Source organism: Meriones unguiculatus, chromosome 1 (genome assembly GCF_030254825.1).
Source record: "Meriones unguiculatus strain TT.TT164.6M chromosome 1, Bangor_MerUng_6.1, whole genome shotgun sequence".
Classification (NCBI taxonomy): Eukaryota; Metazoa; Chordata; class Mammalia; order Rodentia; family Muridae; genus Meriones; species Meriones unguiculatus.
The window spans coordinates 19,991,574-20,016,175 of record NC_083349.1 but is presented as its reverse complement, the minus strand read 5'-3'; the positions used below and the strand labels follow the sequence as shown (position 1 = coordinate 20,016,175).

The window sequence follows — 24,602 nt, the reverse complement described above, 5'->3', positions numbered from 1 at the left end:
AAGAAAAAAAGAACTAACCAAAACACCAGATAAGGGAGGCCACAGAAAGAAAGAAAGAAAGAAAGAAAGAAAGAAAGAAAGAAAGAAAGAAAGAAAGAAAGAAAGAAAGAAAGAAAGAAAAAAAAGAAACCTGCCATAGCACCTAGGGTAGACCCAAGAAGCCCACATCTTTCCAAGCCAGACAAGCCACAAGGAGGAGACTTCCTACCTCTTCTGCCTCTGAAGGTCCTACTCCAATTCTTCCTTTCTGACCCTACACCCACCCCTGGTAAAGAGCGCACCCTACTCCACACAACAGCTTAGCACATCCCAATTACACCTACAGCAACATAAGACAGTGCTCTTGCATCAAAAGCAATGAGTTCATTTACACTAACTAAGTATGAGTGAGTGTGGCCAACGAGACCCCAAAGGACATGTCCCACCGTGGCCATGGTTCCAATAGCCTTTGTAGTCACAGAACAAATGACAACATTCATTCAAGGCACCTATCAAAGACATTGGTAGCATGACCAGGTCGGCAGGCAGGTTACAGACAAGAGGGGAATCAGATGCTGTCTGATGACATTTTTGACATTCGGGTTGGTGGAAGCTTGGGGTCTGCTGACAACACAGTCTAACGGTTTTGCCTGTTAGATGGATGTTAGGTCAGACAATAGAGAGGGGGCAATAAATTGAAGATGGCCCGGGATAATTTGGATTTAGATCTGTAACATTTCAGCCTCCACAACCAGGACATCATAATAAGTCAGTCATCGGCAGAATCTTCATCACGGGTAAACTTCAGTTCACATCTGCAAAGACTGAACTTCTGTAGGTCACGTGCACAGTACCAGGGGTTAGGGGTCAGATGTATCTTTTGAGGTACACTTTCATGTTGGCTCTGGAGGCATGTAGGGAGGACTTTGGCCTTAGCTCCTGTTCAGGATCACCACAGGAGGCAGGGTATAAACCCCTTCATACCTTAAACCACCCCACCTCCTTCTTCTCAGTGCTCTACATGCACAGATATCCCCCTGTAAAAAGTTCAGGGTCTAAAGTGCTATCACGCTGGCACCCCAAAGCTGGGTGCCTGAGACAGCTGTGCAGACCTGGGAAGCATGGGGAAGCAGTATTATAAAGAGCTGTCCCAAGTCAGACAGTAGCTCTTTACCTACAGTAGAGCCAAGGGTGGTCCTTCCAGTGTGTCCTTTTTCCTGGCCGTAAACCTGATTTCAGGAAGGCAGACACAGGAGCCAAGGCATGGTGCAAGGTCAGAGTCTTGCTGTGACCTAGAGATTTTTGTCAATCATCAGAGAAACACAGGGCATCTTTAGGGGGACCCAGCTACATATCATGAAGGCTAGTCCACCCAAGTCACCACTGTGAAGGGTGGGGCTGAGGAGCTTGTCTGGGTGTGTGGGAGAGAACCTGAGCCAACCCAGGGTAAGGGATGCTACAGGTGGCCTCTTCATCCTCTGCCAAGGTAGGAACTTGGAGGGAAAGGTCCTGGTGGTGTTCTGGCTCTGCCTCTGAGGCCAGGAGAGCCAGACTCCTCCCTGCCTCTGCTTCTTCCCACTGCTCTCTTCACCTGCTGCTCTCCCGAGACTTCACTTCCTGCCTTTCCATTCTGCCTTCTGTTCCTGCTTCCACTTTCTAGCCTTCATCTCTGTTTCCCTTCTCTAGACTTTCAGGTCCACCTATGTCCCTCCTCTTCTCTACTCTGACCCCCCAACCCCTTACTTCTGAGCTGGGTCACCTGCCTTCTTATCTTCCTATCTACCCAGGTACAAACCAGGATGTTCTCAGACCGTGTCTAGGGCAGTCTAGGGTGTGTCTCCCTTGGGTTGAGAAACTGAATTCCCTGCTAAGTCTTTGAGGGTTTTCAGGACACTCCCTGCAAAAGCCTCTGGAGAACTGTAACCAGTGTGTTGGAATCCAGATATGCCGGGAGTTCGGTAAGTGTGAGAAACAGAGGCAGGTAGATGGGTGTGCTGTGCCCTATTCCTAGTGGGGAATGAGCCTGACTTTAATTATAGCTACTGTGAGGAAGGTGGTAGAGCCATGATAGGTGGGGCCATCAGGTGAACAGCTACCTCATATGTCAGCTAGGATGGGTCTTCCTTGTGAAAAGGGGAAGAGGGCGGCTACTCCACCCTCTGGTTTCCATCATCTGTTTCACAGAGAGGCCACCATGCAGACTGCCCAGAGCTCCTGCCCCGGCAGCCCCCCAGACACTGGAGATGGATGGGAGCCAGGCCTGTGCAGAGGAGAGGTCAACTTTGGAGGGTCCGGGAAGAAACGAGGCAAGGTAGAGGCAGTGTAGACCTGGTTGAAACCCACCATGCCTGGAATCCCCAAGTCTTACTTTCCCTTCAAAGCTCAGTACCTGGACCTACTCACCCTGGGGCTATTCCTCATGAGCTGAGTTCAGAGGCCTCAATCAGATGGGCAAAAGCTGAGAGTTTCTTTCTGCCCTGGTAACAATGGGAACCTTGAGGTTCAGGACTCCTGCCTCACTCCCCACTCACAGGGGGAGGATATATTGCAATGGCCATACGACACAGAGGCCTTGCCCCCAAGAAGGCTCTAAGGCCTGCCCTTTTGTAACCTGCCTTGTCCCATAAGCCCAGCCTCCTCCTCCATGCTTCAAATCTCTCCAGAACTCCTTCCAAACTAGCATCTGTCATATGCCCAGAATCCCCCAACCCAGTGCTGCCTACCTGTGCCCCATCCTAAACCCAACAACCCCCTACCCTGTAGTTTGTGAAGGTGCCAAGCAGTGTGGCCCCCTCCATGCTCTTTGAACTCCTGCTTACCGAGTGGCACCTGCCAGCCCCCAACCTGGTGGTGTCCCTTGTGGGTGAGGAGCGGCCTTTTGCTATGAAGTCCTGGCTCCGGGATGTCCTGCGCAAAGGGCTCGTGAAAGCGGCTCAGAGCACAGGTAAGGCTCCCTCTAGGCTGGGCCTGCTTGTGTCTGCTGCCCTGCTGTCCCTGGAGGGTCATTTCTTGGTGACATTACTTAGCCACTTTTGGTGGTGCCCAGGGAGGCCATGGGAGCAGGTCATGGGGATGTGAGGGCAAACTGAAAGACTGTCCCCAGCTGGTCTGTGGTGGGAGGCTGAGGCTGGTCCTCCCTGAGAGCTACCCACTCCACTCACAGGCTATGGCCTCCCATTGCCCCCTCATTGGCATCAGTGCACCAAGGAGCACCTAGGGTGTGTCCCCACACACCACCCTGGCAGAGCAATCTGGCTAGTTGTAGATGTCAGAATCAAATCCATGGGCTTTAATTTTAAAAATCCATGGGTGCAGGGGATGTCTGATTTTCATTTCTATTGCTGTGGTAAATACCTTGACCTTAGGCAACTCAGGGGGAAAATTATTTATTTGGCTTACAATTCCACAGCTTACACTGTCGCAACCCATCACTTCAGAGACATGAAGGCAGGAATTCAAGGCAGCTAGTCACATCTCATGCACAGCCAAGAGCAGAGAGAATAAACACATCTTTGCTTACTCGTTCTCATCAAGCTTTCTCTTCTGAGGACAATCAGGATTCTCTGCCTAGGGAATGGTGCTGCCCTCAGTGGGTGGAGTCTTCCTACGTCACTTTACAACGAAGAGAATCCACCATAGACACACCCACATGCCAAGCTCATCTAGATTAAGATTTCCTTTTCCAGCTGATTCTGGGTTGTGTCAAACTGATGGTTAAAACTAAGCAGCACAGGGGTCAGAGAGATGCTCAATAAAGAACACAGGCCACACTTGCAGGGGTCTGGAGTTCTGTTCCAAGCCTCCATGTCAGACGGCTTGAAACTGCCTGTAATTCCAACTACAGGGACATTCAACGCCTCTGATCTCAGGCAGATCACCCGTATGCATACACTAACATACACTTACATAATTTTTAAATGTATTCATTTATTTATGTATGTGCATTTGCTGTTTGGTATTTAAGTTACAGACCAGACAGTTGTGGATGCTGGGAACTGATCCACACTGAGCCATCTCTCTCGCCCCCATTTACACAATTTTTAAAAATAAATTAAAACTAACCAACCTAGGGACATAGGGAGATATCTCAATGGGTAAAGACGTGAGTCCAGTCTCCAGCACCCATGCAGAAAGTTGGACATGGAATCATGTACTTGTACTCCCAGTGCTAGGGAAAACAGACAAGACAGTGCCTGTATCTGGCTGGCCTGCTAGACTTGCCAAATCCGTGAGCTCCAGGTTCACCAGAAACCGTCTTACTGAAACAATAGCACCTCTGGCCTCCACATACATCTCTCCCCTGACACTGGTGTCCTGCACACACGAGCACACACCCAGCAGGAGGGCCGGAGGTTCTGAATCACTGCAGGAGTGGTTGTAATAAAGGAACGCTCTTCAGTCAGATGCAGGTGAGAACTTTGCCAACAACAGGCTACAGGGCAGCATCTAGGACAAATCTTGGAAAAGGTAACTGTCTACCACACACACACACACACACACACACACACACACACACACACATCCTCCCGGAGCCTTAGTGTCCCCATCAGCCTCTAAGGGTTCCCCATAGCTGGGCATGGTGGTACATATTACAGTCCTAGTACGTGGAATGCTGAGGCTACCCCCTGACTGAATGAAAGGGGAAAAAAGCATTTCTCATTACCCGATTCCCTAGTCACCGACTGTGGATATAGCCAGCAGATGGAGTTGGGCCAGATAGCTGTGCAGACTACAGGACCCTTCTCTCCCCCTCCCATAGGTGCCTGGATCCTGACCAGTGCCCTCCGTGTAGGCCTGGCCCGCCATATTGGGCAGGCTGTACGTGATCATTCTCTGGCTAGCACATCCACCAAGGTCCGTGTAGTGGCTATCGGAATGGCCTCTCTGGATCGAATCCTTCACCGTCAACTTCTAGATGGTGCCCAGGTTAGTGGCAGGTTCGTGGGACCATGGATGATAGGGTTTGGTGAGCTTGGGTGGATAGAGGAAACTATGAACAGGCCGAAGAACTAGGCCACCCGAGGAAGGCCCAGAAAACAGTGAGAGGTGGGAGACAAGGAGGGGCTGCTTGTCTCCCCTCCTTGAGGAGGGAAGAAAGACATGGGCTCCACGGGGCCCAGCACTCGCCAGCAGGTGGCAGCACCACTCAGAACTAAGGGTGGCAACCTGCCTCACTCCCCCAAGGAAAGCCAGACTGATAGGACTCTGGGCCCAGGGGACTGGACAGCTCTCCTCAAGTCCCAGGAAACCCTGGCCAGGTGGCTTCTGCTCTCTGGTATTCATACACATCCCCCACCCTGTGGACTGTGTAAGGCATAACCAATGAGAAGCCCAGGAGGCCCCGCTGAGGTGAAGTCTGGACCCCAGCCCAGAAGAGTCTAGAAGGTGGAGCTTGCACAGCCCTGGCCCCAGCTGTTTCCATGGTTCACTCATTCCAGGGAGGCCCCCGGCCCAGCAGTCCAACCTCCCTCTGCCTGAGGGGTGGGGACTCTGAGGCCTCGCTGAAGCGCTGAAGCCTTGCCCAGGGCCCCAGCATGGCCTGCACAGCACAGCAAGGCCCAGCCCAGACTGCTCCTGAGGCCTCTGCCTCTCCATGTCTTCTTGGCACAGGAGGATACCCCCATCCACTACCCTGCAGATGAGGGCGGCATCCAGGGACCCCTCTGCCCCCTGGACAGCAATCTCTCCCACTTCATTCTTGTGGAGCCAGGCGCCCTTGGGAGTGGAAACGACGGGCTGGCAGAGCTGCGGCTGGGCCTGGAGAAGCACATCTCTCAGCAGAGGACAGGTTATGGCGGTAAGACTCGCTCTAGCTGCCCAGAGCAGCATCTTGGGGACGTGGACATGGAGACATGGCATAGGCCAGCAAGAACTTCCTAGAGAGTGGGAAAGGGCCTTCCAGGAAGGGGGGGGTCCCTGAATGCTGAGCATACAAGACCTGGGAAGAAGTGCTGTTGGGGTGGGATGGAAGAGTGACACAGCTAGGCAGTATGGTCCTGGCTAGGCAGCCACCTCCTGGCCAGACAACAGGGCAGTTGCCACTGTTTTAATTGGCACTGCTCTGGCTGCAGACTCTGCTAGTCAATAGGTCTTCCCAGAGGCACTGTCCCCTCCACTGCCACCAGGGAGCATAATAGGTACATCTTTAGCTAATGGAGGGTGTGAGAGAGGGATGGACTAGAAAAATATTAAAGGGGGAACAGTATTTACAAACTACTATATCGTTGCTTAGAATGTGTGTGAATAATATGTTAACATACAACAATGTAAACCTTTGGTGAAGCCAGTACACTTTAACAGTGGAAATAAGTCTGTCTGATACCACAGAGCCCTCCATAGGATGCCAGCAGGTTCAGGCCACTCCCACCAGCTACTTTGTTGGCTGTGGGTTTCTTATGATGCAGAGCATCCTGTCCTACGCTGGTAGAGTGGCTTCCTAGCCACAGTGTGGCTGCCCTTAGGATGTGGCTGGCCACTGGCTTCATTTCTTTCAAGTTACTTTGTGCTTAAGTTGTCACATGCCAGCTCTGGACAGTAGTGTTGAAGTCTTGGGTCCACAGCTCAGGGATTTGACACCCTGTCAGGGTTCATTCTTGGTTTGAAAGGGAGAGGAGGGAAAAGCCACCATGGGCTGGGGACATAGCTCAGTTAGTAGAGCGCTTTTCTTTTGTGCACAAAACTCTGGGTTTAATCCCCAGTGCAGAATAAACTAGCACTGTGATAGACACCTGTACTCTTAGCACGCTGGAGATGGAAGCAGGGGGTCATCCCAAACTACATTTCAGAAGCAAGGCCAGCGTGGGAGTGCACACCTTTAATTCCAGCACTCAGGAAAGCAGAGGCAGGTGGATCGCTGTGAGTTCGAGGCCAGCCTGGTCTATAAAGGAAGACCAGGACAGCCAAGACTACACAGAGAAACCCTGTCTCAAAAAACCAAAAAGAAAATAATCAATATAAGACTTGGCTATATCAAACCCTGTTTAAAAAAGATTAAGGGGGGGAGGGAAGGAAGGAAGGAAGGGTGGAAAGAATGAAGGAAGAGGGGACGGAAGGAAAGAAGGAAGGAAGGAAGGAAGGAAGGAAGGAAGGAAGGAAGGAAGGAAGGAAGAAAAGAAGGAAGGAAGGAAGGAAGGAAGGAAGGAAGGAAGGAAGGAAGGAAGGAAAGAAGGAAGGAAGGATGTGTCAGAAACATGGTATCTGGGGATGTCTGAAGTTGGGGGTAGTTGCCCAACCTAATGATGCTCACTTTCTGAGCATCAACCATTCTCATGGCTGCTCTACCCACAGGCACCAGCAGCATCCAGATACCTGTCCTTTGTCTGCTGGTCAATGGTGACCCCAGTACTCTGGAGGTAAGGTCAGGGGAAAGAAAGGGCTTGACTGGAGCCCTGGAGGATAGGGTGGTTTCATGGGGTACCCACAGGGTGGTGTGGAGGGCTGAGGCACCTCCTAAGCATTCATCTTGGTATCGCCTTCTCTGCCTCCCTAGAGGATTTCCAGGGCAGTGGAGCAGGCTGCCCCATGGCTGATCCTGGCAGGTTCTGGGGGCATTGCTGATGTGCTCGCTGCCCTGGTGAGCCAGCCTCATCTCCTGGTGCCCCAGGTGGCTGAGAAGCAGTTCAGAGAGAAATTCCCCGGCGAGTGTTTCTCTTGGGAAGCCATTGTGCACTGGACGGAGCTGGTGGGTGCTGCTGGGGGCTGCTGTGGCTATCTGCTGCCTCTGTCCTCCCATCCTCCCTTGGGTGGGGGTGTTCTTCCTGAAGGTCCTGCAGGCCTAGCCTGTGCCCTTTCTTCCTATCACACCTCGAGATCATCCAGGTCCGTGTGCAGCAGAGACCAGGCAGCTAGCTTGTCAATCTGTGGGGGGGTCCTGAGCTAGGCGTGTGGGTCAGTCAGGACAGAGTGGTTCACCTGAGAACCCTTCCAGGCTCCATTCAGATCTCAAGGCCTCTTCCCGGTCTTAGCTACAGAACATTGCTGCGCACCCCCACCTGCTCACCGTGTACGACTTTGAGCAGGAGGGTTCCGAGGACCTGGACACCGTCATCCTCAAGGCACTTGTGAAAGGTGAGTCGAGTAGACCTGCCTTCAGAGGCAGCAGGACTCAGCAGGGTTCACACTGGAGGCCCATCAGCCCTTCCCAGGTAGGAGGGATGACTCACAAATTCACGAAGCATCTCTGAAGTGTTCAGTTCAGGAGCTTGTAATCTAGCCTCAGGGTGTTGTAACCATCACCAATTCTGGGGATTTCCTATCACCCTCACCCCCTAGCCAATACCTTAGCAAGAACTTCACCTTGTCCCTTAGTCCTGGTCCCCCTCCTGCCTCATGTCTATGAAAGTGAGTTTGGGGGCCACTTTACATGAATGTGTTATTTGTACTCAGCTTCCTTCACAAAGCATTATGCCCCCATAGACCCGTCCCTATGGCTGCCTGTGCCAGGAAGTCCTTCCTTTCCAAGGCTGAGTTCTAACAATTACTGTGTAGAGGTACCATGGATCTGTCCCCTCAAGACGCTGTTGGAGATGTAAGAGTACTTCCCAGGCTTGTCAGGGTGTACACAGGCCGGAAGCTGGGAGAGGCAGTGCTGGGGAAGAGATGGGGACATGCCTGGGTAAGGGGCCACTCTAAGAGGGCCTGGAACGTATGGGGCTGGGGAATGCGGCTCAATTGATAGAATGTTTGCCTAGCATTTACAAGGCCCTGAGTTCAATTTCAGCAGCACGTTAAACCAGATGTGCTAGCTTATACCTGGTAGGCAGGAGGATGAGCAGCAGCTCAAAGGCTTATTTGGCTACAAAGCAAGTCCAAGATCAGCCCAGCCTACAGGGAGGAGGGGGGCGTCTCTAGATTTAGCCACTCCTCTTCCCAAGGCAGTGAGGTCCAGGAAGCGCCACACAGGCCCACATATAGCTTTTAGTGAGTCACAGTCCCATGGAGGCAAAAGCCTGGTGCTCTTAACTCTGGGGCTTGGGGGTAACTGTGGCATCCAGTAAAAGTGTGAAGCCATCCCCATGGAAAATGCACTTGCATGAGAATATACGCCCCTGCCTTTGTCTTGGGCGAGGAGATGCTGGCCAAGGTGCTACATTATTGAAGCATGCTTCTGCCCCACCAGACCATATCTGAGGGGTTCTGGGCTGTAGCCCCTAGTCCTGTGTCTCTTGCTGCTGTTTAGAGGCAGCTGCCAATCCCCATCAAGTCCTCATACCCCTACCCACAGCGTGCAAGAGCCACAGCCAAGAGGCCCAAGACTACCTGGACGAGCTCAAGTTGGCCGTAGCCTGGGACCGCGTGGACATTGCCAAGAGCGAGATCTTCAGTGGGGACGTGGAATGGAAGGTACTCGCCCTCCCAGATCTGATTTGGGAACATCAGGCCAGGAGTACACTGAAGCCTGAAGAAGTGGGGACCAGGAATGTCAGCTGGGTCCATTCTGTCTCAGCTGTTGTCCCAGAGGGGGTCAAGAAGCTGCTAGGAAACCCCCCAAAGTCCAGGCTGGGGTGTGGGAGTCCTAACACTCTTAATGTCAATTCACCAGACCTTTCCTATCCTTGACACCTGAGGCCAGCATGATCAGCTAACCCATGCCGGCCCCAACTTCAGGGTACAGGTTGAGGTATCCAGGGGAGGTTGTTCAGCCTCTCTCCCTTCTTCTTACTATCTTGATCTCCTCCTCTACTGTGTGAATCAAGTCTTGCGACCTGGAAGAGGTGATGACAGATGCTCTGGTGAGCAACAAGCCTGACTTCGTGCGCCTCTTTGTGGATAGCGGTGCTGACATGGCTGAGTTCTTGACATATGGGCGGCTGCAGCAGCTTTACCACTCCGTGTCCCCCAAGAGCCTCCTCTTTGAACTGCTGCAGCGTAAGCATGAGGAGGGTCGGCTGACACTGGCTGGCCTGGGTGCCCAGCAGGCCCGGGAGCTGCCCATTGGGATGCCTGCCTTCTCACTTCATGAGGTCTCCCGTGTACTCAAAGATTTCCTGCATGATGCCTGCCGTGGCTTCTACCAGGATGGGCGCAGGATGGAGGTGAGTAGAGCCAGTTTGGGCCAGGGAGTGCTGGGTAGGCTGAATCTTGATGTCCTGTTCTGCAGGAGAGAGGGCCACCCAAGCGGCCCGCAGGCCAGAAGGGGCTCTTGGACCTCAGTCGTAAGAGTGAGGACCCTTGGAGGGACCTGTTTCTCTGGGCTGTGCTGCAGAACCGTTATGAGATGGCCACATACTTCTGGGCCATGGTGAGTGTCTACCTCTGTCCACAGCTCCCTTGGGTACCCCGAGAGGCAGACTGGAGAATGTTGGGACATTTGGGCCACCTCCCAAGACACTGTTTCTCCATCTTCCAGGGCCGGGAGGGTGTGGCTGCTGCTCTGGCTGCTTGCAAGATCATAAAGGAAATGTCCCACCTGGAGAAGGAGGCGGAGGTGGCCCGTACCATGCGTGAGGCCAAGTATGAGCAGCTGGCCCTGGGTGAGTAACAGGTAGAGGGCCTCTGTCTGTGTTCCCTTGCAGACACCTCTGACAGCCATGTGGCTCAAGGCACACAACCCTCCCCCCACTCCCCTACCCCCGCCCATGGCCTCCTGTGTAGAGAATACAGAGCAGTTCCTTCTGGGGCTGGAGGTTGGTCAGAAGTCCTGACAGGGAGGTGGAAATGTTACAGTACATGATAGTTATGTGCTGGGCCCTGCCACAGGGTGGAAGCCATTTGTGGTCATTGAGGCCCTCACAATCCTGAGGGAGAAGGGGAAGGGACAGAGGTTTGTGAGGGCCCTGAGGCCAAGCAGGGACTCTCAGTGGCCCTGTAAGCATGAGAGGTCTGGTTAGACCCTGGGAAGTAGACTTGAGACATATGCTGCAAAAGATGGGGACCTGGAGACCACGCCTCAGCACCCCATCCCAGCAGCTGGCTTTGTGCACAGATCTCTTCTCTGAGTGCTACAGCAACAGTGAGGACCACGCCTTTGCCCTGCTGGTGCGCAGGAACCACAGCTGGAGCAGGACCACTTGCCTGCACCTGGCCACTGAAGCTGATGCCAAGGCCTTCTTTGCCCATGATGGTGTGCAAGTAAGTGGCTGATCATCCTGAGGATGGACAGTGGGCAAGGAGGGTTGGCAGGGCTCAGGCTACTCACACAGGACACTGAGGTTCCTCAGCTCAAGTCCCAGCCTGCAGTTTCCAGCCCAAATGCAAGCTAAATAGGGGAGGGACCAGGAGAGTGGCTGAGTTCCTGCTTCCTTCATCGGGGATGCTTTTCTAGCTTGGTTCTTGGGCCCAGTAACACCTGTTCTCAGTTTGATTGTCCCTAACCCCAATCTGTAAATCTGTTATTGAAAGGTTTCATCAGGCTGGAGATGTAGCTCATTCCATAGAGTGTCCAGCATGCTTGAAGCCCTCAGTTCATTCCTCAGCGCTGAATAGACCAGATGTAGTGGTGCATGCCAGCAATCCTAGCACTAGAAAGGTGGAGACAGAAAGATCAGAGTTCAAGGCCATCCTCAGCTATGTAGTTGATAGTTATCCTGGGTTGTATGAGACTACCTCAAAGAAATAAGGAGGGAGGGCTGGCAGGCTGCAAAACAGTCAAACACATGCTCCTGGAAAGAGTCTGATCAGGTCCTGTCCAAGCAGGCGTTCCTCTTTTAAGCCTGGAGAGGGCATCTCAAGCACAGGGCCTTATGTGAGTTAAAGTATGGTGGGACTCACCCAGAACATACGACTTTATTCTAGGCATTCCTGACCAAGATCTGGTGGGGAGATATGGCCACAGGCACGCCCATCCTACGGCTGCTGGGTGCCTTCACCTGCCCAGCCCTCATCTACACCAACCTCATCACCTTCAGGTAGGTTGATGTAGGCAGCAGCAGGTGCCAGAGGCTCATTGTTCCCACATCATAGCCCAACATCCCCCTGGCTATATAAGCCACGCCCCCTTCCTTTCAGTGGGCTCAGTACTTCCTTCTTGGGATATTCTTCCCTGTGTTGCAGTGAGGATGTCCCACAGAGGGTGGGCCTGGAAGATCTGCAGGAGCCAGACAGCTTGGATGTGGAAAAGAGCTTCCTGTGCAGCCAGGGCGGCCAGTAAGAGGTGGCGGGGGTGGTGGTGAAAGGGATGGAAGGGACCAGGAAGGACGGGAGGAGTGAGGAAGGATGGAAGGAGCTAGGAAACTGGGAAAGATCGAGTGGGCCCCGAAAAAGAGGGGACAGGAAAAATGGAGACTAGTAGGGACAGAGGAGTGCTGAGAATGATAAAGAAAGTAGGGGCTGAAGGGGGCATCAAAGAATGGAGGATGCTGGGAAAGAAGGAGAGTAAGGACTACTGCTATGTGGTAGCCAGCTGCTGGAGACATGGTAGACAGGCAGGCTCCCGCCGGGCACCGTAATTAGGTGCCCCTTCACGCCATGGTACTCTCCTCTGTACCCATACAGACTGGAGAAACTGACAGAGGCACCGAGGGCTCCAGGAGACCTCGGCCCACAAGCTGCCTTTCTGCTCACACGGTGGCGGAAGTTCTGGGGCGCTCCTGTGACCGTGTTCCTGGGGAACGTGGTCATGTACTTCGCATTCCTCTTCCTGTTCACCTATGTCCTGCTGGTGGACTTCAAGCCACCTCCCCAGGGACCATCTGGGTCTGAGGTTACCCTCTATTTCTGGGTGTTCACCCTGGTGCTGGAGGAAATCCGACAGGTTAGTGGCCAGCGTGGCCCACTCCTGGACTCTGCAACTAGGGCTATGTTATATGTGCCTGCTTTGGAGCCTGCTAAGACTTTTCATCTATAGAAAAAGAGCAATGTGTGGCCTGCTTGTCAACCCAGGCTACTGAGTCCCGGTCCTGGTTACAGACCGAGCCCCAATCCCAGCTCCAGACAAAGCCCCAATCTCAGTCAGACTAAGCCCTGATCCTAGTCACAAATAGTCTTGATGTTCATCACAGTCTGAGCCCTGGTCCTGGTCATGAACTGAACTCCAGTCCTAGAACCAAACTGAGCCAATTTTAGCTCCATTCTGAGCCCTGATCTCTGCTGCAGACTGATCATGATTCCCTAGTCAGACTCTGAACCCTGACCTGAGTCACTGGCCAGGTTCAGACATTCAGTGTACCCTGAGTTTTAGTCAAGAACAGTCCTGACTCCAAATTCAGACTGACCTCATTTTTCATCCCCAGACTTAGCCCTGAAATCTCTTCAATTGATAGCCCCAGTCCTAGCCATATACTGGGTCCCAGCCACCAGTTGATTCTGATCAACTTGGCAAACTCCTTGCCTCAGCAAGATAGACCCGGTGCTGCAACCAGGCTTTCTCCCTCTGCCAGGGCTTCTTCACAGACGAGGACACACACCTGGTGAAGAAGTTCACTCTGTATGTTGAAGACAACTGGAACAAGTGTGACATGGTGGCCATCTTCCTGTTCATTGTTGGCGTCACCTGTAGGTCTGGAGCCTCACATGGGCTGGTTGGCAGGCCTTAGCAGCCTTCTGAAATCCTAGTGGGGTCCCAGATCCTGCTTTTTGGCTATTTGGCTATTGTACAGTGTGTTGGAGAACACCTCTTGTTCTCCATGGCCACCAGCAGCCTTATCCAGCCTTTGTCTCTCTCCAGGATGCTGCCCTCGGTGTTTGAGGCTGGCCGTACTGTTTTGGCCATTGACTTCATGGTGTTCACACTTCGGCTCATCCATATCTTCGCCATTCACAAGCAGCTGGGTCCTAAGATCATCATTGTAGAGCGGATGGTGTGTTCTTGGGTTCTCTGACTCTGGAGGTGGGTGAGGCACTGGGACCCCAATGGATAGATGAGGAGCCTTGATTCAGTGGATGATGAGTCCTCAGGACCCTAAACTTCAGGTTTCAGGGGGAGGGTGAGTCCTTTGGGATCCCAGCTCTGAATAGCTGAGGAGCCCAAAGGAACACTGACTCAGATGAGCTTAATCCTGGATCCGGGTGAGCTACCACTGAATCGACTTAGAGGCATGACCCCTATAACCTCAGCCTTGGGTAGATGGGAAGCCCACAGGACCTTTGGTGGGTGCGAGCTCCCTGGAACCCCACCTTGGCTTAGGGGTGAGCCCCCTCAGATCTTGACCTTGGATGGTGGTGATCCCTTATGAGAATCCTGGGACCTCCAACCCTGGAGGGGGTAAGTTCTGAAACCCCACCCAAGGTGGTGGTAAGAACCCTGACAAACCCAGGCCTTGGAGGAGATGATCCCCTTGGGACTGTTGCCCTCAGTTGAGGTGACAACCCTGGAACTCCAAACCTAAGTGAGAGTAAACTCTCTGGACTCCAACCTGGGGGAGAGGGAGCCCCTCTGTGACCCCTGGGGCTAAGTTCCCACCCAGGCCAACCATGCCCTGTGACCTTCCTTCCGCAGATGAAGGATGTCTTCTTCTTCCTCTTTTTCCTGAGCGTGTGGCTTGTGGCTTATGGCGTGACCACCCAGGCCCTGCTGCACCCCCATGACGGCCGTCTGGAGTGGATTTTCCGCCGAGTGCTATACCGGCCTTACCTGCAGATCTTTGGGCAAATCCCTCTGGATGAGATTGATGGTTTGTGCTGAGCCAGGAGGGTGGGCTGATGGGCTATGGGGCTCCAGGATATGTGGCCCTCTACTGGGACTTCTGTGTCACCATGCCTCTGGCTGGAAATGGCTGAGAGAATAACATCCTGAGTCCAGGCCACAGGCCTTCCATGTTTCCGGTTGAGATCCGGAGCAGGGTAAGATACAGCCAGCCATGGTGGCCCCAGTCTTTCCCTGGCTGGGAAGTGGGCCATGGAGATCCTGAAGGTGCAGGGCTGGCTTTCTGCCTGGGGAGGCCACGGGATGGGATGGGCCTTGGAGGCAGGGGTCTTGTGAGGGACAGAGGATGGGCAGACACTATGAGCACAGCATGAAGAACCCAGGCCACCCTGGCCACTCTGTGTTGCTTCCCCTGACAGCAGTCTCCCTGTGATCCAGCTGCTCACCATTTCCAACTGTCTTGCCTCCACTAGGGATCCCCCCAACTTGTGCGTGTTGCCTGATGGTGTGAGTGGTGTGGGGCTTATCTGTAATCATGTGTGTCCCCTCGAGCTAGACCACACACCCATTTAGAGCTGGTGGAAATTCTAGGGACTTCATGACAAGTGGGTACAGCTCTGTACTTACTGCAGGGGTCTTGTAGGTGGTGGAGAAAGAAAAACCCTGGAGCCAGAATGGGGATCTAGAGTCAGCAAACAGAGATTTGGCTCATTAGGCTGGAAAGAGGCCTAGAGAGTGGGAGTTCAGGACAGTGGCACCACATGGCACTACTTGATATGCACAGGCTTAGAGATGGGGTGCAGACTGAAGCATAAGAGTCAGTGTTCAGGCTAGTATCAAGGGACTTGGGGTTGTCTAACCATGAGGCCACGTAGTTTAGATGTTCAGTAGTGACCTGACCCCACCCATCCTTGGAGAGGCCCCTAAGGAGACCAGGTCAGCAATCACAACTGTTGATAAATATTTGTCAATAGATGACAGTGAGATTGGAGCGAGTCCAGGCCTTCGGGGACAGAATGGCTGGAAAGTAACTTCTAATTTGGGTGTTCCCAAGCCATACTCTGGGCTGTTTTTGTCTCCACCCCACAGTACCTTTGGTGTTTGCTCAACCTGAGCCATCAATTTTCTAGGCCATTAGCTTAAGCAGACATTGCCTGCCTCTCCCTTCCCCCTCACCACATGGCCTTGTGGCCCCAGCTCTTGGGGCAGGAAGAGGAAGGCGAGTGCCCCAGCCAGAACAGCTCTGGGGTCTCAGTTCCCTAGTAACCACAACTCTGGGTTCTTCTCCACAGGTATTGAGGAACAGGCTCAGGCCTGCTGGAAAATTAGAAGGGCAGTGGGGTAAGCTGGTCCTTGGTCTAGCGTGGAGGCCACAGCAGGGTCAGTAGAGCCACTGTGGACATGGCAGGCAGAGTGAGCAATAAAGCAGCCTGCCAGTCCCTCCCCAGTTTCTCTAGGTGCCCTTCCCGATACACTGTGTCTACTGTGCTGAGAGTGGCCTGGTATTCTTAAACATGCATGTGCTGAGAGGGAAACTGAGGCCCGGGTAATTCTGGCTCCGTTTGTACAGTATAGAGACCCGGAAGTCCTCTTCTCCCCTCTACACTGTACCACACTTGCTCCTTCTTCCACTAGGCTCTGGGCTCTAGGGATGAATTTGTGTCACACCAGGCCAGGTGGGCCTTCTCAGACCTCAGGCAGGACTGACATTTACCACTTTACAAAGGAGGGTTTGACCGCAACCTCTGGGGCACCGAGGGGATGGAAGAGGGAGGAGAAACAGAACCTGGAGCAGATTCATAGGCTTGGGAAGGGGGGGAGTGTCTGCTAAGACAGCCTTGGAGGGAGCAAGATGGGATCTGGCACTCTCAGGTGGCTGCATGCACCCTTCCATAGAACATAACACCCCATAACTCATCCATGGATTGACTGGTGACAGCCTAAAGCTGCACCGTAAGGCAGCCTCCCTGGAGCATCATCATAACACAGAGACCTGAAAGGATAGGAGCAGCAACTCACTGAAATGCACACGTGGTAGGCCCGCATGCGCACATACACACATATGGCCACGCCTGCTTACACAGACAGCCATGCACGGGCACACGGCCTGGAGAAGACAGGGAATGGAGCCAGCAGGGGGCACGGCAGCCTCGGCCAATGCTGCTCTGTGGGCTTGGCCAGGTGTGGCCAGGGAGAGGTCCTGCATAAAGGGGACGACAGCTCTAAGGGGCTAGTGTGTGACCCAGAGCTCTTGAGGGATGCCCAGGGCTTTGAGAACTCCCAGAGTGGGCAGAGATACCTGGAAAGTTGCCGACTCGCTCCCAGCTGGAAGCCCTGGGTGGAAAAGTCATGGGCAGGAAGCCTTTCTAGGGTAGATGGGGAGTTGTTTCATGCAATGACAGATAGAAATGGGTTCCACGACCCTTGTGCTCAGTTCCATTCCTCACTGGACTTGGCTTGACTCCACGACCTGTGACCCTTCCTGGAGTCCCAGCAGAGAGGGATAATGAACAGTCCACCTGCTGGTTTGGTGCAGCTAGGGCCAGCTTTTCACAATGGCACTTTTGGGGCTGAAACTAGCCAGCCCCATGTGAACCAGGCCCCTGGCCACCTAGCCAGCACCTGCACCCTGGTGGCCTAGGCTTGGAACCATACTCCCAGGCTGAAGGTGTTTTTCTTGCCTTGCAGAGGCCCGTGTGAACTGTTCCCTTCACCCTCTGTTGCTGAAAAGCTCGGCTTCTTGCCCCAACCTCTATGCCAACTGGCTTGTCATTCTCCTGCTGGTCACTTTCCTGCTGGTCACTAATGTGCTACTCATGAACCTTCTGATTGCCATGTTCAGGTATCCTCCTACCTCCGCCTCTCCCAGCCACCTGCCCTCCTATTCCATGCTTCCTTTTAGTAGAGCTAGTTTCAGGGTGCCAACAGAGATACCGTGTCCCTAAGTATTTTCTGTTGTGAAAATATTTAGCTGCTGTGTTCACCGGGGCTGAACCTGGAGTGGAGAGTCAACACTCCAGGTATGGGCACACTATGAGCCCACCCCCAGCTAAATAGCTGCTGTCTATCCTGCTAGGAGGGAGGGGTGTTTACAGGGCTGGAGGCTCAGAACTGTGTGAACACCCCCAGTGAATAGGCCCCATGCAGTATAGCTGCGACTGTGACGGAGGGGTGCTGGGCCCCCGTCCTAGTCTCCGTTCTGTTGCTGTGATAGAAACTGGCTGAAAGCAACTTAGGGGAAGGGAGGGTTTATTTCATCTTACATTCCCAGATCACAGTCCATGACTGAGAGAGGTCAGGGCAGGAGCTCAAAGCGGGAACTGCAGAGGAATGCTCTTTGCTAGCTCACTCAGGCTCATGTTTAGTTAGAGACCTCTTACGCAGCTGAAGACCTCTGGCAGTGGGCCTCCAGAGTGAGCTGGCCCTCCTACATCGATTAATAGTCCTCCACAGGCGTGCCCACAGGCCCATATGATCTTGGCAGTCCCTCCGCTGTGGTTCTCAGGTGACTCTAGGCTGTGTCAAGTTGAGAGCTGAAGTAACTATGTCATCCTCCATCTCTCTGCAAGGGCTCCCAGCACAGCCTTGCTACCCACTGGATGCAATGGGGGATGGCATAGAGGGACTGGGAGGTGAAGCGGGGAGATGAAGGGTGGGAATACAGGATGGGGTGGCTTGTGGGGTTGGAGGTAGATGCTGGGCCATGGTAGGATGTTTCCATGAACAGGGAAAGCAGCTTTTGGCTGTGTGTCCTGTAGCTATACATTCCAGGTGGTACAGGGCAATGCGGACATGTTCTGGAAGTTTCAGCGCTACCACCTCATTGTTGAATACCATGGTCGACCAGCCTTGGCCCCGCCCTTCATCCTGCTCAGCCACCTGAGTCTGGTTCTCAAGCAGGTCTTCAGGAAGGAAGCCCAGCACAAGCGGCAACATCTGGGTGAGGTCGCAGGCTGAATACCCCTGATCCTGAGAGTTCCAACTGTCAGAGGAGTTCACAGAAGGGACTGGGATTTCTTGTCTAGGCCCTTTCTCGGCTAACCAAATCTCGAGGTCCAGACTAGACAACCACAGGGCCAGTCTGTCTCCTTGCAGCCCAAAATCCCAACACAGGGCTTATTTCTGCCATCTGCCTTATGCCCTGTCTGGTGGCACCTGCTCTTGGTCTCCCTTGCATCAGCCTGGGCCTGGGCTCTGCCCTAGGGGCCCACACAGCTCTCTGAAGCTTGCTGCTGTCTCCCACCTCGCCAGAAAGGGACTTGCCTGACCCCTTGGACCAGAAGATCATTACCTGGGAAACAGTCCAGAAAGAGAACTTCCTGAGTACCATGGAGAAACGGAGGAGGGACAGCGAGGGGGAGGTGCTGAGGAAAACGGCACACAGGTGGGGCAGCCTCTGGAACCCTAGAGGCTCAGGCTCACAGATGCCATCATTTCTCTTCATGGGCCCAGAAATGTAGAAAGGGATCTGCCTGGAGGCAGGTGGCCTCAGATGCAGTGGGTCTGGGCTGACTTTGATCCGCTGGGTGTTATGAGGGGCAGTGAGTCTGGGGCTCCCTGTTGTGAGCATGTGGAGGTGGGAGATTATCTAGCCTAATGGGTGTGGTTTTCTGAACTGCCTTAAGTCTTGATGAGGCCCTCTGGTGCCAGTAATAGGACCTCTGTGCTGAGGAAACTTGGCTGGGTCACAAGACCCAATACTCCAGCTTCTTGTTCTAGGAGGAGGGTGTATGTGTGTGGGTTAGAAACCTAAGCCCATAACTAGGTATCTTTCTGCAATGGGACTCTCTCTTTCTCCTCCCTCTTTCAAGTCTGAAGATCTACGCCTAGCCGGTACTGGATGGTGTAGGGGCTGTTCCTGAACACTTATATGGATGACCTGTTTTTCTCTTGCTGGGTAGTCTAGTCCAAGCAGGAACAGGTCTATCCTCAATCTCTGGGAGGGTACAGAAGTGCTCCATTTCCATAGACAGGCCCCAGATTTAGATTAGAAGGACAGTAGAGCAAGAGGCAGACTGAGACCCTGAGAGAGCAGTTAGAGCAGGCAAACTCCCCCTTGTGGAGTGCCGTGAAAATGTCACATCTGCAGCTGGTTCTGCTTTCCACAGAGTTGACTCCATTGCCAAATACATTGGAGCACTGAGAGAGCAAGAAAAGAGGATCAAGTGTCTGGAATCACAGGCAAGCCAGCAACCTACTGTCCATTAATCTTTCTGAGGTGGGGCCATCCTTCCGGTTCTGTGGGAACTGCCACAGTCCTGTACCTGCATCCTGATGGGCAGCATTAGGGCCTGGACAGAGTGGAAGACCATGAGCAGGGCAGGAGAGATCTCAGGGCTTATGTGTATGTTGACCAGTGCCTATCCCTGCCTCAAATCACTTTTGAGAACCATTGTTCTTCTAGACCTGGTCCAGCAAAACCTAGGTTCAGCACCACCTCCTGTCACCATTTCTTATCATGCTCCATAGTGGAGCCTGGTCCAGAGTGTGGAGTCCCAGGGTAGCAGTAGCACCCGGCAGGAATGGAATAACAAGGGAGGGAGGCCCTATGCCCAAGTCTCAGCACCTCCCTTGGCTCCCTCCAGGCTAACTACTGTATGCTCCTCCTGTCCTCCATGACCGACTCGGCAGCTCCAGGAGGCACCTACTCAAGTAAGTATTGGTTCAGGCCATGGAAATGAGGTGGGCACAGGCCACCCAATTAGGTCAAGAACAAAGCTGCAGGCTGCAATATCAGGTCCTGCCTTCCTGACCTGTGCTGGAGATTCCTGTGGCCCTTGGCAGGCCACTTTTTCTGAGGCATACAGATGCCTGTGGCAGGACCTTTGTTTCCCAAGGCTTTGCCTAGCACTGGCCTTGCTGGCCTTACCACTTTCCATGTCCTGACCCTTGCCTCTCCCCCTGCCTTGCACTGCCCTGCCCCAGCTGGGACTTCCCTGCTGAGGGTCCTTTCTCCCTTCTTGCTCCCAGACTCTCAGAACTGTGGTCGCAGGAGTCAGCCAGCCTCTGCTAGAGACAGGGAGTACCTAGAGGCTGGCTTGCCACCCTCAGACAACTGACATGGAGAAACCACTTGTCCTAGAGACCCAGGCCTGGCCATCTTGAACTTTTGGGACACATCAACCTCCCCTCTCCCCCAACTCCCAGCAGCCCCCAGGAACAGTCTTCAAGGCCTTGCCACAGACCACTTCTTGGACATCCCTTCCTATGAGAATCATCTCCCTTGATACCTATTTGGGAGGCCCAGTGTAATCTTCTGAAGTAGGAGTTTTTTCATGTCCTACCTAGAGCTTTTACTGTGTTGAACTGGACACCTGGAACCGGCCAACTCCCTCAGAGGACATCATCTGCCTAGCCCTAGCCTGTCTACCCTGAGTTCTTAAGAAACCAACCTCTTAAACACTAACGGTTTCTTTTTGCCCTTAAAGACCCTTCATCGGCTGACCAGCTTCTAGAAGGCAGGGTCCACCGTAATCAGCTTCCACCCTTCTGGCCCCACAGCATTGTGTGTCCATTCTGGCAGTAACCCCAAAATACTATTCAAGGGTACCTGATGGTACTTTATTTTCTATAATGCCTGTAGACCACCTCAACTCAGCTGGATCACAGGGGTCACTGAACATATATTTCAAACATCTGGGGTGCATGGAGGGCTATCTGACCCATCAGCTGGCATCTTGATTCCTTCCATTGCTCCTCAATGAAATGACCACCCAGGCTGGTTCCTCATTTTTAGGAGGAACTCAAGCCCTGCAATGGGGAGTGCAGAGGCTAGGGCAGACTTGATGCTTAGCAGGCTAGGGCAGACTTGATGCTTAGCAGGCTAGGCTAGGCTAGGCTAGCTATGTTGGTCCAAGTCTATGGCCACAACATGAAGTACTCACTCATTTATCTTCCGTACATCCTTCTCTTCCTCCCTGGCCCAGCTTCAGCTGAATGATGTAGATATCAGCCTGTAGCATCAGCTATGTCCTACACAGAAGTCACAAGTCCTGGAGACATACACCCAGGACATCAGCTATAAGCTGGTTCACAATCTACCCTCTTCCAATAACCTGTAGTCTGCACAGGCCTAATGCTGAGACTGCACTGGTTTCTGGGGGGCCAGATTTTGCTCATCCAGCATCATTAGGGACACACAGCTGCATGTGGCTAGGAGCCCAGTCCCTCTAGGTTCACCAGTGACAAACGTAAATGACCATAGCAAACCTTCTCAGCAGTCTCCACTGGTGTAGGAAGGGCAAGGTGAGGCTGGTACAGATAAAAGTCCTGTTAGTCGTCCAGGACTGTTTGAACAGAGCTCTTGAGTGGGGCCCAGAAAAAAAAACCCACAAAATTCAAATACTCCAAACCTTTATTATTCACCCCAAGACACTGGGGCACAAGGTCCTCCAAGGTCCCCTGACTCACAATTCCCAGCCCCAGCCAAAGCTGCTGCACACATCCCCTCCTACAGATAGCCCACAGCTCCCCAGACTGGGCAGGTGAGGTGGGAGTGATGGCACTGCACTTAAACTGAGGGGCCTCTCTCTGACTCTGGCCCCTCTGGGTTACTGTCCCTGTTCCGGAAGTGGTCTCTACTCCGCTTCTTGCTACTGTGGAAACCAACAGCCTCCATCCCTGTGAGGTCTGATGAGGACCCAGCATGAGCAGCTTCGGAAGTTATTGCCACCCCTGGCAGTCCCTGGTGGCCACCCCACTCCTCACCTTCAGGCCCAGCCAGATGGGCTAGCTCAACAGAGGCCTCACCACCAGCACCTGACACACACCCCTTCTTTAGGACCCTCTTTCTCTCAGTCCTAGTCTCAGTGCCTCGAACTGGTTTGGTGAAGACCACTCTCCCCTCCCCACAGCTAGAGGGGTCCTGGTTGAAGGAGGGGACATACTCTGTGGAGGATGCCCTGCTGTGAGAACTCAGGAAGGCCAGGGCAGCATCACGATTGCTCTGCTCACTGGTTTCAGCCACATCTTCCAGACTGTACTTGGTCCAACGCTCAGGGTGTGACACATAATCAGGGACAGGGAGTACCCTGGTCGGACCAGTGCTCCCACGCATTCTGCTCAGGCTGCCTGCTGGAGTCTGACTTGGGGGAACCAAAGGCCGCTTGAAGCTGCCATTGTCACTCACACTGGTTTGGGGTGCAGAGTGCGGTGTCTGCCGGGCTGCACTCTCCAGGCAATCAAAGATGCTGTGGCTGCGCTGGGAGAAGGTAGAGCTCATGTCTCGAAGGTGGAACGGCTGCACTGCGGTGGTGGGGACGCCCGTGGGGGGCGAGGGAGGGTCATCAGGGTCAGAATCCTCCTGGCCTTCCCCGGAAAGCCTCTCCGGGGACAATACTTGCACCTCCGCACCACTAGGTAAGCTGAGGTCCGAGTCCGAGTCGCTGAGGGAGACGGTGTCAGAAGGTAGGGTGTCATCCTCGGTGGGTTCCTCAGCCTCCAAGCCAGCCTCTGGCTCCTCCATGCGGACCTGGGACCCGTCCCACCTGCAGCGAAGCAGCCCGGGTTCTGTCATGAGGGGTGTAATTAAGGCCGCACCCTTCCCTACCCTCCCAGGATCCCCTCTTTCATCTCCACCATGTATCGGGCTCCTCTACTCACAGCCAGGCGCTGGCTTGATCACGCAGGCGGGCGGAGACCTCGCGAAGCTGGGTGGCTAAAATATATCCTTGTGCGCAAAGATGTGGAGCTACAGATTAGGTGGGGTTAAGGAGAGAGTCAACCATGAGATCAGTACAGTGCAGACATACAAGGGATGAGCGATGGGAGATGCTGGAAGGGGCTCTCCATCAGCCGCTCGTCCCATGACCGGCTTTCAGCAGAGCGCAGCCTCTCCGGGTATACACCGCCACCGCAGGCACCACCTGGGTCCGGAGAGAGGGCTGGCAGGACCAGGCACGGGACTAGCCTAGTCGCGGTCCTAAGGAGACCAATGCTCACCGTCCCAGCGTCCATGCACGCTTGAATACCCTGCCGCCTTTCCCGGAGCGTCCCGCCGGTTCCCCGGGATTCGGGCCGCGGTCTCCGCCCACTCTCGCACGGCTTCCTGGGAAACCGAGTTTCCGGCTGTCTGAATACTGGGTGCTTTAGCGCCTATGGACTACAACTACCAGAAAGCAATGGGACACTGCCTAATGCCTGTCGGGACGTGTACACTTCACGTCTGCGCAATCCTGAAGACTTGAGCAGACACGGATATCTGACAGGAAATTACGAAAGAGGAAAAGGCGGAGCCAAAAGCCATGATTCCCACAATACTACAGGGTTAACTGCCAATCGCAAAGGGTTGAGGCCTCCAGCGCCGCCTGTCGGAAGGCTCCTGGGCCGGGTCCGTCACAGGGAGGAAGTGCGTCACTACGCACTGCGAGCGCCAACCAGTGTCCTAGACATTTTCGGCCCTGGCCGGAAGTGGTGGGGATCTTGCGCTCTGTTGGCTTCCCAAAGCGGGGCGGGACTAAGGTCTTGGCCGGTTCTTGGCATCTAGAGATGCGGTGGTCCAGCTGCACAGATTCAAGGCCACTCCCTTAGGCACTGCCTGTCCGTGCGTCCTGACGCAGGAACGGACGCTTTAGCTGCTGGACGCCAACCCCACTCTTCAGGGCCACACACAACCCTACTCCTCCACTATCCAGGGTCACACACAACCCTCCTCCAGGCCTGGGCCTGTCCTCTTGCTTTCCTGGGGACCTGAATCTTAGTCAAGACTTCTCTAGAGACCAATTAAATATGCCAGCAGCCTGGGGGAGGGTGCAGACTTGAGTCTAAGGAAAAACAAAGTAGTGGTTGCTTATGTCCAGAAGGTTTGAACTGAGTAGGCTGCCACCCAGCTCAGTAGAACATTTCCGAGCACCCAGATACTTGGGATGAGGCAATGATTTAGCCTTTACTGTGTTGTCCCTCAAAAGCAGGGGGTTCTTGCCGCCTATCCCCAGCATTCTGTGCCGAATTCCCCAGGTATGTGGTCACTCCTGCCTGTCTCAGCCTGACCTCTCAAGTCCAACAGATGGGTGGAAATGAGGTCAAGGCTAGTCTTAGGTCAGCATTGGGCTCCCGATATGGGGAGGTACTCCCAGGGTCCCGGCCCTGCCACCCACTATGTTCC

The 24,602-nt window shown here is 53.8% G+C and overlaps 2 protein-coding genes across 2 annotated transcripts; one reads left to right on the top strand and one right to left on the bottom strand.

Annotated features, from left to right (window-relative positions):
• The first annotated feature begins 1,923 nt into the window (after positions 1 to 1,923).
• Trpm5 (transient receptor potential cation channel subfamily M member 5) lies at positions 1,924 to 21,656 on the top strand. The gene is made up of 25 exons (XM_060376349.1): positions 1,924 to 1,937; positions 2,164 to 2,290; positions 2,743 to 2,923; positions 4,739 to 4,916; positions 5,487 to 5,776; positions 7,267 to 7,331; positions 7,469 to 7,660; positions 7,944 to 8,046; positions 9,203 to 9,321; positions 9,675 to 10,013; positions 10,079 to 10,219; positions 10,328 to 10,451; positions 10,904 to 11,049; positions 11,713 to 11,825; positions 11,971 to 12,063; positions 12,412 to 12,670; positions 13,296 to 13,414; positions 13,583 to 13,715; positions 14,354 to 14,528; positions 17,189 to 17,342; positions 18,259 to 18,440; positions 18,752 to 18,884; positions 19,609 to 19,681; positions 20,086 to 20,152; positions 20,471 to 21,656. Exons 1-25 carry the CDS (start codon positions 1,924 to 1,926, stop codon positions 20,557 to 20,559), a joined length of 3,609 nt encoding a protein of 1,202 aa, XP_060232332.1. The 3' UTR covers positions 20,560 to 21,656.
• Positions 21,657 to 21,836: 180 nt separating this feature from the next.
• Tssc4 (tumor suppressing subtransferable candidate 4) lies at positions 21,837 to 24,531 on the bottom strand. The gene is made up of 3 exons (XM_021633717.2): positions 23,441 to 24,531; positions 23,102 to 23,189; positions 21,837 to 22,986 (listed from the first exon to the last, which is right to left on the bottom strand). Exon 3 carries the CDS (start codon positions 22,962 to 22,964, stop codon positions 22,011 to 22,013), a length of 954 nt encoding a protein of 317 aa, XP_021489392.1. The 5' UTR covers positions 22,965 to 22,986; positions 23,102 to 23,189; positions 23,441 to 24,531; the 3' UTR covers positions 21,837 to 22,010.
• Positions 24,532 to 24,602: the final 71 nt, after the last annotated feature.